Below are 18,602 nucleotides of genomic sequence, written 5' to 3'. Positions count from 1 at the left end.
CATTCTAAATATTTTCGATGTTTGGATGTTTATTGATGTCGTTACAAAATGGATCTTATATGTACATACACATAACTACACACACTTCTAAACACACACACATATGGACACACCTTATTCAACATTTGTGGTTCGCTGTTCAATCCCTGAAACCAACTTTATCTCGCTGTGTTTGATCAATTCGATCTCTGTTCGCGGGGCATTTACTAATCGAAGGTCCACAAATCTCTGCAGATATTATCAATGCACAGTACACGGTGGAAACTCTCGTCATGGCCGTCTTGGCTGGTTCGATATTCTCGCTGCTTGTGGGCTTCTTTACAGGCTACTTCTGTGGCCGTCGTTGCCACAAGGATGAAGACGACAATCTGCCTTATCCCGACACTGAATATGAATACTTTGAGCAGCGTCAGAATGTGAACAGGTAAACATTTTGAGAATAGTTTCAAGAGAACTCAATACTAATGTTTGCCATCTCTTTCAGTTTCCCATCCTCGTGCCGCATTCAACAGGAGCCAAAGCTGCTGCCCCAGGTGGAGGAGGTGACGTATGCGGAGCCGGTGTTGCTGCCACAGCCGCCGCCGCAGAACAAGATGCATTCGCCAAAGAACACGCTAAGGAAGCCACCGATGCACCAGATGCATCAGGGACCCAACTCGGAGACGCTCTTCCAGTTCCAACCCGATGGCTACAACACACAGCAAACATATCGCGGACGCGACAACTTTGGCACGTTGCGCTCGCACCAGGTGATGGTGAGTCCAACAACAACAACAAGTTGCCACAAAATCCACTTTCGAGAACTGTTTATTAATCAACTTTCATTTGCAGGGCGACAACTATAGACGCGGCGATGGCTTTTCGACCACTCGCAGCGTCAAGAAGGTGAGTTGTCAATTTTCCATTGTTGCCTGTTTCTCAATTCTCAACTATTCTCATTTATCATTTCCTTTGTTTATCGTACTACTTATGTATACTACTAATCTCTAATCAAATCTATCAACTAAACTAATCTTAACGTATCCATTGAGCTCTTTTCGATGTTGTTGACATTTTGACATTTAGTATAAAACAAAAACCAAAAAACGAATCCTTGTGGTGCGCTTGTATTTGATTGAAATCTCTCACTAAATCGTCGATTGGTGTATTTCTTAGACTCACATTTCAACTGTGTTTGTTGTGCTCTACGTGTGTGTGTGTGTGTCTCTCTATCTGTATGTTGGAGTGTCTGTCTACTAAAGTATCTGATCTATTAGTATATCTGTCTAACTAACTGTCTATCATAGTCTTAAGTCGCACTCATCACCAGTCACTAAAATCAAGTCATTCATTCGTATTTTAGTTGCATGCTTCTCTAAGTAAATTCTCACTTTTCATCTCTTCCATTTCCAACTAAGCTAAGTTTGTTCATTGTTAACATTTGTGTAAAGTTTTTCATTTTTGAAACTTATTAGAAAAGATATATTATCATTTAAGACTGCTAAATTTCGAATTCTTTTTAAGCATTCTAAAAAAATGCAAATTACTTTCATTTCTTTGTTTCATTTTAAACAAATTTCTTTGAATTTTGAGAGGGAATTTTCAAAGATTTAAAATTCATCTTACATTTTTCTGCGGAATTGTTCTAAAATCTTAAATATTTCTTTACTTTTTTTTTAAAGATTTTGAAATTCATCTAACTATCTTTTTTATTTATTGAGAGGGAGTTTTCTCTCATTGAGAGGAATTTTTTAAAACTTTTAAATGCATCTATAATTTTACTATAATGTTATTTATTTTTTGCTTTATTTACTTTGATTTTTAAAGAAACCTTATTGAATTTTTTTGAAATTTGTAAATTCATATAAAATTTAGTTTACAATCTTATTTATTTCTTTTTTATTTCTTTTTTTTGGAGATTTAAAGAAACTTTATTGAATATTGGATTATAAACTTTGGAAGGCAATTTTCAAAAATCTTTAAATTCATCTTTAACTTTAATGCAATCTTATTCTTTTTTCAACTTTCAATTACTGTTATATTATTTCCAATCCTAAATGTTAAACGTAATCGTAAGCAAAACTTCGCTTAGTTAAAATTTGTGTCTAAATGTAACTCTGTGTGTACTTCACCATTAACCAAACATTCTCCATTCGCATGCCCATGAAATTTAACCTAATACACTCGTCAACCATTTTGTATATAAAATCATATTCCATATATAACTGATTCGCTGATTGATAACTCGTAATTGAATTTTGTCTGGGGTTTTATTCCATTTACTTGTTGTACTCGTTATATTAATTCTCGTACGTTGTTCGGCTGAAGGTCTAGAAATACACCAATTCTTCGATTGATTTGTAAATCTCTGCAGGCGTCTCTCTAAGCATTTTGTATAGTTTCGAATAAATCTGTGCTGTATAAAGATACACCTCAACTTTTGCTCACTCACTCAACTTTTGTTACTAACCTCTGAACTATTGCTGAACTCTCATTACACAAGAAAAACCAACTGTCAACCGTCGCGTGGACAACAAATACCGAAAAACTCTATCTATCTTTTCTTCTTCTTCCCTTTTTCCATTAGGTTTACCTTTGAGACGGGAGTGGGGCGGCTGAAACCAGTCAGGGACTAATTACCCAAAATATGGTAAATACTTACGCATAACTAAAGCAAATTTAGTTAATTTTCTTTTCCTTTTCTCCTTCTACTACTGTTTTTATTTATTCTATTTTGATTTATTCCATTTTATTTATTCATTTAACGAAAAAAATACGGCTTAAAAAACAACAATTTGCTCGATAGCTGCAATGTGGATACCCTCGATTTCGAGATCAACTGAAATTCGAAACTCAAAAGTAATTTTGCAAAAAAACAAAAAACCATTTTGCTCCAAAAATTTTTAACTATTATGATAATCTGCAAATTGAGTTTGATCACCCACGAATCTAGCTAATTTATTCAACTTCTAATCGACACCCAGCACAGTTAACGAATTGATTTGATTTCTCTCTCTCTCTCTCTGCCTCTCACGAGTTTCTTGTAAATTACGTTTTTTTGGAATGCCTTCTTATGATTTGCGTTTTACTTAGCGAGCGCGTTTAACAAACAGTTCGATCTGAATTGTTATCGAAAGCAATGTTATCGATCAGTCAGCCCAGTCCGTCAGCCATCCCGCGCCCAACTCGACGCTGCGTTGCTGCCTAACGATGTGTGCGAATGTATCTCTCTCTCTCGGTCTCTCTGTCTCTCCTTTCTCCTCTCTCTTTCTCTCTGTCTCACTTTTCGCGTGTGTGAGCTGTGCGTGTCTGGGACTCTTTTAGGTTGTCTCTTCTTCTGCATGGGCGTCCACTCTCGATACACTCGATACATTCGATAATTGTTGCGATAACTCATCACCTTCCTCCCACCACTAGCCAGAGTATAAGCGAATGTGTGTGTGTGCATTTGAACTTAGATATGATATGATTAAAATGATAATTGTACTCCCACAACAATGATACATAGATCAACTACTAAACTACTTACTACCTACTTACTTAACTACTACTAAATACTATTCGTAATACTCGTATTCATTTGTAATGCTATTCAGTTATCAGTTTATTGCTTGCTACTCACCTTAAGAGAGAAACGTTTCGAACTACACACACACACGAAATCCAATCCACACACACACTTTATAATTCGACCGAATCAAACTCACAATTTAAAGATCAGAATATCATACGAAACTAAATTACTCTTCAAGTCCGTCCGATAAACTGGGCTGACTTAACTCAAATAAATTGGATTCCAATTCCGATTCCGATCTTTAAAGCTGGTTTCTTAGAGTGCAACCGAAATTAGAGCAAAATTGCAAAAGTACATGTTTTGTTTTATATTTAAACTTTGCCTCGTTTTAAGTTTAGTGCGTAAAATACATATTAAAAGCGTATAAACGATTGTATCACAAATTACTCCTAGGCTGTAAACAACACAAACACACGTAACAGAAGTCTTGGTCGCGCAAGAAGACAGCCGCCCCGTCATGGTATCGGTAAGTTTTTCTGTTCTTTCTTCAATTTCATTTTAATTTCTTAAATTTATTTATTGTAAAGTGGTGTAACACACGCATACACACACAAAGACACACGGCTGAAATTGAGAACCCGATCAATCACGATCCTTTTGCTCTGTTCTACAATTCGGCATCTCTTTCTCTCTCTCTATCTCACTCTCTCTCTGTCTTTTTCTCTGCCTCTCTCTCTCTGTCTTTGACTGTTGCTCTTTATATGTATTTGATCAACGAAAGAAACGAAATTTGAATACTCTTTCATTTTGCATTCAATTTCAAAGTCCAAATTCTAAACCATTCAAATTAAAGTTAATTTACATTATTAAATTTATATTTTTTAACGAGTATTGCAGTTTATGCGTGCGTGTGTGTGTGTGTGTGTGTGTGTTGTGCATGTTGCAACAAGCTCAATGTTTGAAATAGATTACACATTAAATGTATCTGTGTATCTTATCTGTCTTAGCATTATGTATCTGTATCTGTATAGACTTTGTGTATTTGCATATGCTACAAAATATTGTATTTGTGTTTTGTTGCAACATGCCTGTGTATGTGTGTGTGTGTGTGTACATGTGTGTGTGGCAAGCGAACTCAATTGACCGTTTCATGTTCTCGTTCTCGTTTCTCGATATTGCAGTAACTCAGCACCGTTCAAATAGCCCACAGCAGCAGCAACAGCAACAGCAGCAGCCGCATTCCAGCTCCGGCTCATCGCCCGTAATGTCGAACAGCAGCTCCAGTCCAGCGCCGCCATCCAGCAGTCCCAGTCCGCAGGAGAGCCCCAAGAATTGCAGCTACATTTACCGTGATTGATTGATATGTAACACCAAATCGATGCCACTCATCCAGGCGCCAACTCCTCCACCTCCCCTTGGTTCACCTCCCCAACAGCAACAACATCAGCAACACTTCCAGCAACAGCAACACGCAAAGGCTTCTTCTACCAGCAAACAGCTAGCCAAGTCCATGCCTGTTACACCCATTCAGCCGCAGTCGCCCACAGATTCAACAACCGCTGTCCAGCATCATTTCATGGCCATGCCACGTTCTCCCTCCTACGAGTTGTACGACGCTGCAACATCGCGTCCTCCTCGTCCTCCGCTCTTTCGTCACGCTCACTCGCAGTCCGATGCCGCCGCCTTCCGCCTGCAGCAACAACACTACGAGGACTATGACGACGACGACGATGACGATGGTGAAGAGAATGAGGATGTGGATGAAGGTGAATTGGATGACGATGTCGAGGACACTTCATCGTTGGCCATGATTACACCGCCGCCGCCGTATGACACTCCTTTGGGTGCTGCCTCCACTTCTGCGGCACCACCGCCGTTGCCACCGCCACGCAAATTTCGCTTTGGCAATCGCGAGCTGTTCAGCATGAGTCCGGGCACACCCAAATCCAATGCCATAACGCCCACAAAGCTCAGTGCTGCGGCTGCGGCCATGTTTGCCACGCCCCAAATGGCACAGCTCAATCGCAAGTGGGCGCATCTGCAGCGGAAGCGGAGGCGAAGGAACAGCAGCAACGGCGACTCCAAGGAACTCGATAAGCTCGTCCTGCAATCCGTCGACTGGGATGAGAATGAGATGTATTAAAATCGGTAAATAAGCGCATTTCATTTTACTCACTCCTAATAGTAACTACTACTACTACTACAGCAACTAACTCCAATCGTAGCAAACAGCAAAACCTATAGAATAACTATGCATAACAAACAAATGTATCGATAGTAAATATCGATAGTAACAATCGTCTGTGAAGATTGTACTTTCTGTAAATTAACATTAGCCTGCGATACACACTCTTAGTCCCCCTCTCCCCCCACACACATTGAAACACGATTTTTGATAGCCATCCAAATTTGCAGTTAATACGAGAGCATTGTTCATTTTTTGCCAATTTTAGATGCGACTTTACAAAATACGGCAATTATTAGGCAGGAGCAAACTTAGCACGCAAGCCAAACAACATTTAGAATTGTACAGGAACAAGCAAACTTATATATAGTACTATATAACATTCTTAGTTATAGCTGGGGGTAGTCTCAAATGGATCGATATATTTTCAACTTTTCAATTATTTTGTAATATTTTGGTATTTCATGAATACTTGTCCGATAATCACAAAATCTGGTCACATTTTTTGGTTGGATTTAAAGGAACTCCAAAAAGAAAGATATAAATCAAATTCATAAACAGTTGACCGATAATCATGAAATCTGGTCACACTTTTTGGTTTGATTTGCAGGAAATTCAAAAATGAAAGGAATACATAAAATTCATAAATACTTTTCCCATAATCCTGAAATCTGGTCAAACTTTTTGGTTAGATTTGAAGAAAACTCCAAGAGAAAGGTATGAATGCATTTCATAAATAACTGTCCGATAATCTTGAAATCTGGTCACACTTTTTGGTTAGATTTGAGTATCAAACCTTTGAAAATCTAAAAACGGGGAAGTATAAATCAAATTCATAAATACCTGTCCGATATTCATGAAATTTGGTCACACTTTTTGGTTCGATTTGAGGTAGCAATCCTTTGGGGGAAATTCGAAAAACGGGAAAGTATAAAATCAAATTGCTGGAATGGCTCGCTGACAACAACATGAGATCTAGGTGCTTATACAAGTGCAAGTTACAGTTAGAAATTGCGATACGTTTTTATTCATTTTGTTGGCTAATAGACAACTCACACAAATATACACACACACTTGCACACTTACATGCATTTGTAGCTGTTTATCGCTGTGTGTAGGTGTTTCCCAATATTTATACAATACTTGATAATATAATATCGCGCATACGCCCCATATGGCAGGCAAAACTAAACATTTAGTCGCAATCGAAAGGGAATAGTTTGCAATTTTTGAAATTATTACAGATTTATGATATATCTACACAACCAGCAGAAGAAGAAAACAATAAGAAAACAAAACAAAAAAAAACTGCAAAAACAATTAATAACAATGAGAATTATACACAGGATTTATAAAATAGTTATATTATATATATATAGCCTATACAACAGCATACATAACATATACTTATATATACCGAGAGAGCTGCTAATTATATGCGAAAAGATCAACTCGAGACAGCTAAGTAGGAACGCAAAAAAGGGCATTATATTGTTAAAGGACATTATAGGAATGGTCTGATCGGAGATGGCATGCATATTTTACACGATATTACTCTATATACATACAACTAGAACACATACACTTACACTTATGTACAGTTTTTGAACGAGAAACATTAGGGATTTCGAAAAATGCAATTTGTAAATAGAAAAGATATTAAAAAGAAAGAAAGAAATAAAAAGAAAAACACAACATACTCGTAATACAAAATATTATACAAGACATACATACAATTTTTTGCATTTAACAAAAACGACGACAAACAAAAAAAAAATAGTAAAAATATACAAAAAAGCAAAAGTTAAGAAAATACAAAAACAAAGAAAAGAACAAAAAAAAACGAAACGCTTATTACTGATTTACAAATAAGTAAAATACCAAAATAGTAAGAACGAAAGAAAAAAGAAAGCAAACAAATTAGTTGTAAAATTACTAAGATATGAAATTACAATACAATCCATTTATAGTTGAGAGACAGAGAAATATTGCTCCTGTTTTGCTTTGATTTCGATTTCACGTTCGATTTCGATATCGATTTACGATTACCGATTAACGATTTACGATATTATGCCTAAGCTTATATGGAACTGCCAACAGCTTACTCATCATCATTATTAACTACAACACATTGCTTGACTTTATTAGAAACCGAAACCCAAAACCCAAAAGAGAAGTAGATGATCCACACATGATACCTATATAGCATATATAGCAGACCGAATAGGAATAATCCCACTCTCCCTCTCTATCTCTATCTCTTTAACTGTGTTGGTAGTGGCCAGGCTTTGTTTTGTTTGAAAGTTCTCAAGGAACAAGAATATATATTATAGGAATATTTGTCAATTTAATTTGCAGCCTTCGATTTGATAATGCTTAACACTTAATCCCCTTATTAATCACTCAACTTATATACATAGATAAACATTTGAACTAGCTAAGTATACAACTTGTAAAAAAAAATGAAAAACTTGTACAGCAGAGTGTTTATAGCAGCAACTGTACAGATCAATGTGTATGTGCGAAATGTGCCATAAAAACGAGAAGGTTAACCGAAGACTATATACCCAGTCTATATAGCATCCGATATATTACTCTGACCTATCTCTTCTTTATTTCCCTCACTCTTATTTGAGATGAAAGCAATTGGCTTTTTTAACTTTTTGAGTGTACATAAAGAGAGGGAGATTTGCAAAAGAATAAAAAACAAACACGTTTTGTTCACGATTTTGTTGTTTGAAGAAAAGCGAGAAATTTCTTATAAAGTGATCGATCAAAACGTAGTGAAAATCATAACGTAACATTAGCTATAGAGACTTTACAAGTAATCAATATATATATATATATATACAAATATAGTAATCGTTAGCATTTAGGGCGTTAATATTACGTTTCTCTTTCGAAGTGTGAGAGGGGTGAACGAAGGACCTTTTGTATAAAGCTTGAGGAGGAGGAGGAGAAGCAGGAGAAGGAGGAGGAACACCCGGTAAACAGAATACAGAATAGAGCAGCAATAAGCTAAAGAGACAAGATTTTGCATTGCACATATTAAGGCAAAATGAAAACGAAAACGAAAGCGTAGTAATATCTAAATCAAAGCAAATGTATAAAGAAATGAAAACAAAAATCAACTAATACTAGAATAAAAAAAAAAAAGAAATGCAGTAAATTCGAAACAAAAATATTAAGCAAACATTTCCCAAAACATTTCTTCTGGCAAAAAAACAAAAACATACGAGTAAATATATAATTGAAAATAATTTGCATTTACGAGAGCCAAAGACACATTTTAAGTTGAATAAATTAATTACTTTATTATTACTGTAAATAGAGAATATTTACATTTAAGTTGAATATTATTTAATTATATATTGCAATAAATAAATTGACGTCGACAAATTCCGAGTTTTTTTTTTTTGATTTTCCAGATTTCATCTTTTCATTTCACATTCTTTGAATCAAATCATGTGTCGAATACTTCAAAAGCAATACAAACACGTAAATCTAATATGAAATAAGCAAACAGCAACAGTCAAAAAAGAAAAAAAGGAAAAGAAGAAGAGAGAACAACACTTAGAATATTAACTAGCGACTCTACTAAATTCTAGAACTACATTTACATTACAAAACATTTACATTTACGATTACGATTACGATTACGATATAACGGCATACTAAGTACATATATACGAACTAAAAATCAGATCATTAACTTTTATACACTTTACATTTTCATACCATATACACACACACGCACACACACACACATACACACCCATGTTTGCTGTGTGTGGTGTAATTTAGACTCAAGCTACAATTAAACAAAACAAAAAAAGGTTTTACAGAGTATGCCTGCAGCCGAGAGAAGCAAATGGAAAAAGAGTAATTAACTATATATACAAACAACATATACATACATAGATGATGCATATACTAAGTACATAATTAATTAAACTAATTAGATACTTTAGTAGTCAACAAAACAAAGTCTCGCAATGCTTTTTAAACAACAACAACAACAAAATGAAAACGAAAGTGAGAAGAAACGCAGCTTGAGACAGCAGCCATAAAGAACTATAACAAAAGAAAAAAAAACAAATATAATAATAGTAATAATAATAATACTACAAATCATAAAATCAACTCAGCAACTTTTAGAAGCGCAGCAGCAAATGATTATGATGATGATGAATGAAATACTTTAAAGATTACAATCTAAGATAAAGGACAAGATTTTTAACTCTCTGATAAACACACAAAAAAAGGAAAATGAAAATGAAAATGATTATTAACTAATTATGTATGTATTGAAATCAATTGTAGCGAGCGCATATTGCAAATTTAGCAAACAAAAGAAATACTAAAGAAAAAGGCATTAACAAATTAGAGTTACAACAAAATGTCAAACAAAATGAACATTATTATTATTATTATTATTATTATGATCACACTCAAGTTTTCATTTATCATTAAAAACGATATATATTCAAGTGCTTCTTACATAAAATAAATAAAAACAAAACAAAAATATATATATACATACATAATATATATAGTATATATATATATTTAATTACATATAGTATATAGTATTATTAACAGGCATTACATACGGATAAACATAATTATAAAAGGAAGAGAAATACCTACTAATTAGGGTTTAAGCATTAAATTTACTATATATTATTTATTGACACATGACAAGCGAAACTATTGTAGAGATTGTGTGAAATGCCTAATCGAATCGTTTTTTAAATTAGACTACGATTACAATTTTCACTCGGGTAATCGAGTGGAATGCGACAGCGTTTGGTTTTTTAATTTGTAAGTAGCCTGCTAATTAAAACTTGCAATCGTAATCAATGCATTTTACTTCGTCGAACACACTTGCGAGAAATCAATTTCTATAATTATGTTAAGATTTTATAACGCAACAAAAACGATACTCGAACTCATACAGAAACAAACATAACTACTCTATAAATGAGACTTTGTAAATACTCGACATGCAATGATCAAATAAATAACCTTTCATTCCAAGCAAAACACAACACAAAATCGATTTTCTCTATCAATCAATATATATATTTTGGCCATAACACAGACACAAACACAACTGCAGAATAAATACGTAGAAGAAGCCACAAGTTATGAATTATAACACAAAACTATTTAAGGTACATTTAAATTTGACACATTGAGATTGAAATTAAATTGAGAATTTAAATTCAAATTGTTGAATATGTAGCGCAAAAACAAAATGAAAAAAAACGAGTAATAGAATAACCTGCATATAAATATTGTATTTAACCAAACCAAACCAAACCAAAATAAGTTACGATATTTACGAGTAGACAACAGACGACACATGAACGGTACTTCCAAGCAACTATAGAGCTACAACACACACACACACTCACACACACACACTCAACTTACTCGGAATCCCTCTCTTGAGTTGTACTTTGTATGATACATAAAGATATTTAACTACCATTATATATATATAAACGATACGATTTAGTGGATCTCGGGTTGCAGTTCGATATCATAGCCCAAAAAACCAAACCAACTTGAAACCACTTGAATGAGTCGGTTCTCGCACTCTATAAGAAGACAGACACTCTTTAGTTCGTCAAACGCTTACAAATTATATATATTATTATACTCTACACACACTTTCCAAACAAATTAATTAAACAAAAGCAAAACAAAAATGTTAGTAAAAGACTGAGCTACAAAAAACATAAAACATAAAACATAAAAAGAAGAAAAACAAAAACATATGAAAATGAGAAATTATATTAAATGAGGTATTTACTTTTTTGTCGAAACGAGTTTTTTCTCCGATTTAGTTGAGCTCACTTTATAATGATTTTCTACAAAACTTGTATATTTATTGTAAGAAGCTAAATAATTAATAATTTGTTGAAATGCAATTGTTTGTTAAGAAGTTCCTAAAACCGAAAAATGCATTTAAGTGTTGCATTCGAAAATGAATATGAATCACTCTTTGTAGATTTGTCCAATTAACTCAAAATACCCCCAAAAAAAATGGAACTTCGGCATTTCTTTATTTATTTCAAATACTTATAATATATGAATGTACTTACGCACAAGTTTCGTCAGATGAAAGACAGAAAATGCATTTAAAAGGTTTTCATCACGTGACGGAAGTGAAGAGAATATTACGAGATAAGTTTGTACCCTTAAATACGTAAAACTTTGTTTCTGATATTATGTTTTGACGACATCGATGATCATCATGGGCTAAGACATAATCATGATTTGTAAAGCAAATACTTCAGACACTCACAAACACAATTGCTTTTAGCTTTCCTAGAGTTTTGTTTTTTATTTACTTACGGACAACACATAAATACATCAATAATTAACATACATACATTCATATATATGAAGACGATGATGAAAATGAATAACGATAGTGAAGAGGAAGCTGAGCGAGTCTTAAATAATAATCTCAAACAAAATACAATCTGACCCAGGCTTAAGAAAAGTCAAAACAAATGGCAAACAAGTAAAATAAAAAAAAAAGCAAAAACAATTTGTTGAAAAAAACCTAATCAAATGAGAATTACGAACAAGTCACGAATTGAAATGATTTAAGTATAATTCATAATTACCATTTACTGACATCATCATTGATGTTCGACGACGACGACGACGAAGAAAAGAGATAACAAAAAAACATAAAAAACAAAAAAACCGAATAGAGCAGAAAAAAAAAAACAAAGTGTAGAACAGAAAGAACAGCGCATTCAAGTGTTAAATTCAAGAACATCCGAATGAATGAGAACAATTTAACAATATATTATTAACAATTATTATATTGTACTATTATAACTGAAATATTTAGATGAAATGAAGATTCTTAATTATAACATATTATTATAGAAACATACTGAAACAACAACAAGCAAAACATGAAAAACGAAAAACGATTAATAAATGACAAAATATAGAGAATATTATATTATGAAATCGAATTCTTCTTACTAACAATTTCTAGGTCTGAATGAAGAGTAAGTAAGAGTAAGTCTACTAAGTATCAAATATAAGTTATTATTATTTAATTGTAGTTAATTTTAATTGCTTAATTTTGAAGTATTTCATTGCTTAGCGAGTTGTGTAATTGACTTCTATGTTGATGATTTTCAAATTTCATTTCATCAAGTACGTTTTTAAATAGACTAAAAACAGAACAGAAGCGGCGATAACCCAGAGTGCTAATGTGACACTTGCACCATCTCATTTCATTGATAGACCGATTGAGACAATTACGACAGTGTGTGTGTGTGTGTGCAGGCAAAAACAACAAAACTGCCGCCGAGTTGAGATTAAAACTAGAGCGAGCACGAGAACTAGAACTACTTAGAAGCTACTCCCAAGTCTTGTTGTCTATTGTCCCCACTAGATTTGTTCATCTCAATCTTTATCTCTCTGTCGTTGTCTCTGCCTCTGTCTCTGTCTCCGTCTCTGTCTGTGTCCCTGTCTCGAGCGATTAAGTTTGAACTTTTGATTTCCTTTAGTTGTACTTGCCACATTTTCGAATCGAAAATCAGTTTTACTTTGACCACTTTCGAGAGCACAACATGCAGCTGAATCCAAGGATTCTGCTGCTGCTTCTGCCACTTGTAGGCGTCTGCCACGCCCAACCCACAAACAGCTTCAATGACTGGGAAGTCTTCACTCCTCAACCTCTGCGACCTGCGCCTTGGCAGGAGGAACCCATAACTCAGCGACCATCAAGTGGTGGAGTGCAGATTCCCGGTGTGGGAGAGGTGAATGGATTGCGTGGGTTTAAAACGATCAAGAACCGACCCATCGATGCCTTTTTGGGTGTGCGTTATGCCCAAGTGGGCGCACGTCTGGAACGCTTTCAGGAAGCGAAACGTTTGCCGTATCAGGGTCGCATCGATGCCACGCGTTCGTCACCGAATTGCGCCCAATTCCCGGAGGTTCAGCGTCTGCAGGAGGCCGAGGCACGTGGCGAGAATGTCGATGATTGCCTCACGTTGAACATCTATGCTCCGGCCGGAGCCAAGCAGCTGCCTGTGCTCGTCTTTGTCCACGGTGAGATGCTGTTCGATGGCGGTGCCGAAGAGGCACAGCCTGACTATGTCCTGGAGCACGATGTCGTCCTGGTATCGGTCAACTATCGTCTGGCGCCATTTGGATTCCTTAGCGCACTGGAGAAAGCGTTGCCAGGCAACGTTGCGCTATCCGATCTGCAGTTGGCCTTGGAGTGGGTTAAATCTAACATTCGTTACTTCGGCGGTGATGCGGAGAAGGTCACTTTGATTGGACAGGCTGGTGGTGCGACCTTGGCGCATGCACTCAGCATCAGTCCACGTACACAGGATCTTTTCCAGCAGCTGATTCTGCAGTCGGGAACCGCGCTGAATCCTTATCTGTTGGATGAGCAGCCTTTGGAAACTTTGACCACGTTCGCCCGTCTTGCCAACTGTCCTCCAGTCAATGCCCGCAATCTAGGTCCTGTGTACTTGTGCCTGAGTAATCTGCGCACCTCGCAGCTGGTGAGCGCCTTCAAGCAGCTGCATGAACAGAACGAACCACGTGGCCTCAGCTCGTTGGGTGGCTTTAAGCTGGTCGTTGGCGATTCCCTTGGCCTCCTGCCCGAACATCCTGCAGCGTTGATTGCCAACAGCAACAAGCTGAACAAGACGAAGCCCCTGATTGTGGGTGCTGCCAAGGATGCCAGCGCCTTCATACTCTCACGTAAGTTCAGCATTCTTATGTTCTCTAGTGATAAACCTTAATGACTTTTTGTGTCTGGCAGGTTTCTACGATCAGATTCAAAGCTTGCAGTCGACGAACATCAGCGACTACATCAACGTTGTGCTCCGTCACACAGCTCCCCCACAGCAGCACAAGATCTGGCATGATTGGGCGATCCGTGAAATCTTCACGCCAGAGCAGACGCGCTACGTCAACGCTCGCAGTGTGTCGCAGGGTTTGCTCGAGCTGACCAATCTGATTTTGTATCGTGGACCGGTGATTGACTCCATCAGGCTGTCTCACAAAAAGAACCCCACCTATCTGTACACCTTTGACTACCGCGGCGAACACCATCGCTTTGGACACCTCGACAATCCGCTGCCCTTCGGCGTGGATGCCTCGCTGAGTGACGACTCAGTCTATCTGTTCCCCTATCCCGAGGAGGTGAGCAATCTGAATCCCGAGGACAAGTCGCTGGCCCGCGCTTTGGTTGCCATGTGGGTGAGCTTTGCCCAGAGCGGTATTCCCAATCCCAATGCGAACGTTTGGCCCAAGGCTACCTCAGAGTATGGTCCGTTCCTGCGATTCACCAATTCGCGGCAAAACATTTTGGAACAGGATCAGCACTTTGGCGAGGGCATCAATGTGCCCAGCTTATACCCACAGCTGAATGCAGTCGTTGCGCCCACAACAACTACGACAAGGCGTCCGTACTACAGACCGCAGCAGCCACCAACCTATCAACCACAGCCGCCACAGCAGCCAAATTACGAGCAACAGCAGCCAACTTACGAGCAACAGCAGCCAACTTATCAGGAACAGCCACAGCAGGCAGCTTATCAACCACAGCAACCAACTTACCAACAACAGCCGCCACAGCAGCCAACTTACCAACCTCAGCAACCAACTTATCAGCAACAGCAGCCAGCTTATCAACCACAGCAACCAACTTACCAACAACAGCCGCCACAGCAGCCAACCTACGAGCAACAGCAACCAACTTATCAGCAACAGCCTCAGCAACCAGCACATCAGCCTCAGCAACCAACTTACGAACAACAGCCACTGCAACCACAGCCTGCTGAGCCCCAAGATCCCTCCGCGCCACAACAACCAACCTACTATACTCCCTACTATTATGATTCCCAAGAACAAAGAAGACAGCAACTGCTGCGTGAATTGGCACTCAAGCAACGAGAGCAACAAGAGACTGAGCAACAACAACGCGAAGAATTGCAACGTCAAGAGGAGGAGCGCCGACTTGAGCAAAGACAGCGCGAGGAGCAAATCCAACGGGAACAGTTGAAGCTAGAGCAATTGGAGCGTGAGCTACGTCAACGCGAACAGCAAGAGCGCGATCAATTGGCAAGACGTCAGCAAGAGGAGCGCGAGCAAACTGAACAAGACCAAGAGCAGCGAGAGAATGAGGCGAGACAACAGCAAGATCACGAACAGCGACAACGCGAGCAGCAAGCGCGTGAGCAACAGCAGCGGCAATACCCAGCGCCAAGCGAAACCGAGCAACAGCAGCAAGAGCGACAATATCAACGCCACTGGGAACAAGAGCAGAGGTCTCAAGAAGAGCGGGATCAAGAGGCAAGACATCAGCAAGAACGCGAGCAGGAAGAACGGGAGCAGCAGCAACGCGAGCAGGTGGCACGAGAGCAACAAGAGCGGGAGTCACAACCTGCTCAGCCCGAGGGTCCTAATCTTGACGATTTCCCCTCGTATGAGGACTATGTTAAAGCTTACGAACAATGGATAGCTGAGCAAATGAGCCGCTCCGTCCCACAGGCGAATGTCAGCGCAGAACAGGATACTGATGCCGAAGAATCCCCAGTAAACAATCACAATGAAGGACAATATGAGTCATATGGCTTAGCTCCGCGTCGTGCTAAGCAAATGCGCAGATATCATCTTCGCTTGTTTTAAATATCCAATTCATTTTAATATTTCACTAATAATGTAAATTCCAATATATACAATGTATAAAAAATTGGTTAATAAATATAAATCAGCCTTGCTCAATTTATTAAAGCAAATTTGGAATTATTATTATTATTGCAGTACATGTCATATCTCTGCCAAATTTTTAAGGATTTTGAACGGTTAAAAGTTCCCAACTTAGCGAGTGCAATACCAGGCGAACAGAAATTAGCAGAAATTGTGGCGCCATCTATTGTCCGAAGCTGGAATTAATTTTGCGCTGCCGCCATATAGTTCAATAAAAATTTCGTTCAGCGCCAACACTTTCAAAACTCTGTGTCTCGGTCATTTGAAGACCGATCGTGATGTCCTTTGGCACAAGGATTGGTCTTACAAAAAGCAACAGATTGTTGCATTCAAAAGGACGAATATCCTTATCCAGAATCCGAGAGAAATTAACCGCTTTGTATTCAAAAAATTTGCGTATATCTTAGTCAAATCCTTTATGATCCTTACGGGTCCTGTGTCAATCGAAGTTCTTTGATGGGAGCTATCCTCGTGCCAAAGGACATTAAAATAGTCCTTGTAGTTCACGAGTTATTCTGCAATTTATTATCTTTGTATATTTAATTTTTTCAACGGAACGGAAAAATTACATGTGCTGTATGTCAAGCGATAGTTTTAGTCCATGTGATCCTGGCAATATGTGTCCTTTGAAAATGTGGAAGGATATGCCCGAAATATAGCATGTTTTCTAAAAAATACCAATATCGCACCCTCAAGGTATGCTACAAAAATTGGTTGATCTAAGTGAATGGAGATTGTTGTTGTTGTTGCCCAATTGAAGCTACCGCGAACAGCTAGAAATTGTCAACTTAGCTAGTGAAATACCAGGCGAACAGAAATAAGTAGCAAGCAAAAAGCAGCTTATTTTGTGGCGCCATCTATTGCTCGACGATGGAATTACATTTTGAACTGGCGCCATCTATCGTCATATAGTTAAATTAAAAATTTTGTCAAGGCTAAAGATTTCAAAAATTTACTGTATCGCGGTCATTTGAAGGACGAACGTGATGTCCTTTGGCACAAGGATTGCTTGGACTAAAACAAACTAATTGTTATACTCAAAAGGACGAATGTCCTTACAGGACCTGAGATAATGTGACCAATTTGTCTACAGAAAATTGCGTATATCTTAGTCATATTCTGTCTGATCCTTACGAGTCCTGTGTCAAACGAAGTTCTTTGATGAGAGCTATCACGCCGCCAAAGGACATTCCGATCGTCCTTGTGGTTCACTAGTTATCCTGCAATTTATGGTTTTCGCCTGTTTCCCTTGGGTTCCGGATTGAAAAATTTCAAGAATTGGATCCTTTGATGACCGCATATTTTGTTGATGCCAATCGTTAAAGTTGGTCCTTGCGATCCTGCGAATATGAGTCCTTTGACTAGGCGGCAAGATATGGTCGAGATATAGCTTGTTTTCCAAAAAATACCAATATCGCACCCTCAAAGTATGCTACAAAAATTGGTTGACCTACGTGAATGGAGATTGTTGTTGTTGGTGGCCACTTGAAGCTACCGCGAACAGCTAGAAATTGCCAACTTAGCTAGTGAAATACCAGGCGAACAGAAATCAGAAGCAAGCAAAAATTTGCTTATTTTGTGGCGCCATCTATTGTTCGACGATGGAATTACATTTTGAACAGGCGCCATCTATCGTCATATAGTTAAATTAAAAATTTTGTCAAGGCTAAAAATTTCAAAAATTCACTGTATCTCGGTCATTTGAAGGACGATCGCGATGTCCTTTGGAACAAGGATTGCTTATACTAAAACAAACTAATTGGTATACTCAAAAGGACGAATGTCCTTACAGGACCTGAGATAATATGACAAATTTGTATACAGATAATTGCGTATATCTTAGTCATATCCTGTCTGATCCTTACGAGTCCTGTGTCAAATGAAGTTTTTTGATGAGAGCTATCACGGCGCCAAAGGACATTCCGATCGTCCTTGTGGTCCACGAGTTATCCTACAATTTATGGTTTTCGCCCGTTTTCCTTGGGTTCCGGGACTGAAAAATTTCAAGAATTGGATCCTTGTATAACCCCATATTTTGTTGATGCCAATCGTTAGAGTTGGTCCTTGCGATCCTGGCAATATGAGTCCTTTGACTAGGCGGCAGGATATGGCCGAGATATAGCTTGTTTTGGAAAAACTAACATTCTCGCA

At 37.7% G+C, this 18,602-nt stretch overlaps 2 protein-coding genes across 2 annotated transcripts in view; both read left to right on the top strand.

Moving 5' to 3' along the window:
- LOC133850452 (semaphorin-1A) overlaps positions 1–8,909 on the top strand; it is a 178,049-nt gene extending 169,140 nt beyond the window's left edge. The window contains 5 exon segments of the mRNA XM_062286557.1: positions 217–424; positions 485–755; positions 832–885; positions 3,947–4,019; positions 4,675–8,909. Coding sequence (XP_062142541.1) covers positions 217–424; positions 485–755; positions 832–885; positions 3,947–4,019; positions 4,675–5,636 — 1,568 coding nt within the window. The 3' untranslated portion in view covers positions 5,637–8,909.
- A 4,344-nt stretch (positions 8,910–13,253) lies between these two features.
- On the top strand, positions 13,254–16,480 carry LOC133850453 (glutactin). Its single transcript, XM_062286558.1, has 2 exons — positions 13,254–14,438; positions 14,500–16,480. The coding sequence occupies exons 1-2, from the start codon at positions 13,292–13,294 to the stop codon at positions 16,368–16,370; spliced, it is 3,018 nt and encodes a 1,005-aa protein (XP_062142542.1). The 5' UTR covers positions 13,254–13,291; the 3' UTR covers positions 16,371–16,480.
- Positions 16,481–18,602: the final 2,122 nt, after the last annotated feature.

This window comes from Drosophila sulfurigaster, chromosome 2L, assembly GCF_023558435.1.
Source record: "Drosophila sulfurigaster albostrigata strain 15112-1811.04 chromosome 2L, ASM2355843v2, whole genome shotgun sequence".
NCBI classification, from domain to species: Eukaryota; Metazoa; Arthropoda; class Insecta; order Diptera; family Drosophilidae; genus Drosophila; species Drosophila sulfurigaster.
This window is presented reverse-complemented; position numbering and strand designations above follow the sequence as displayed.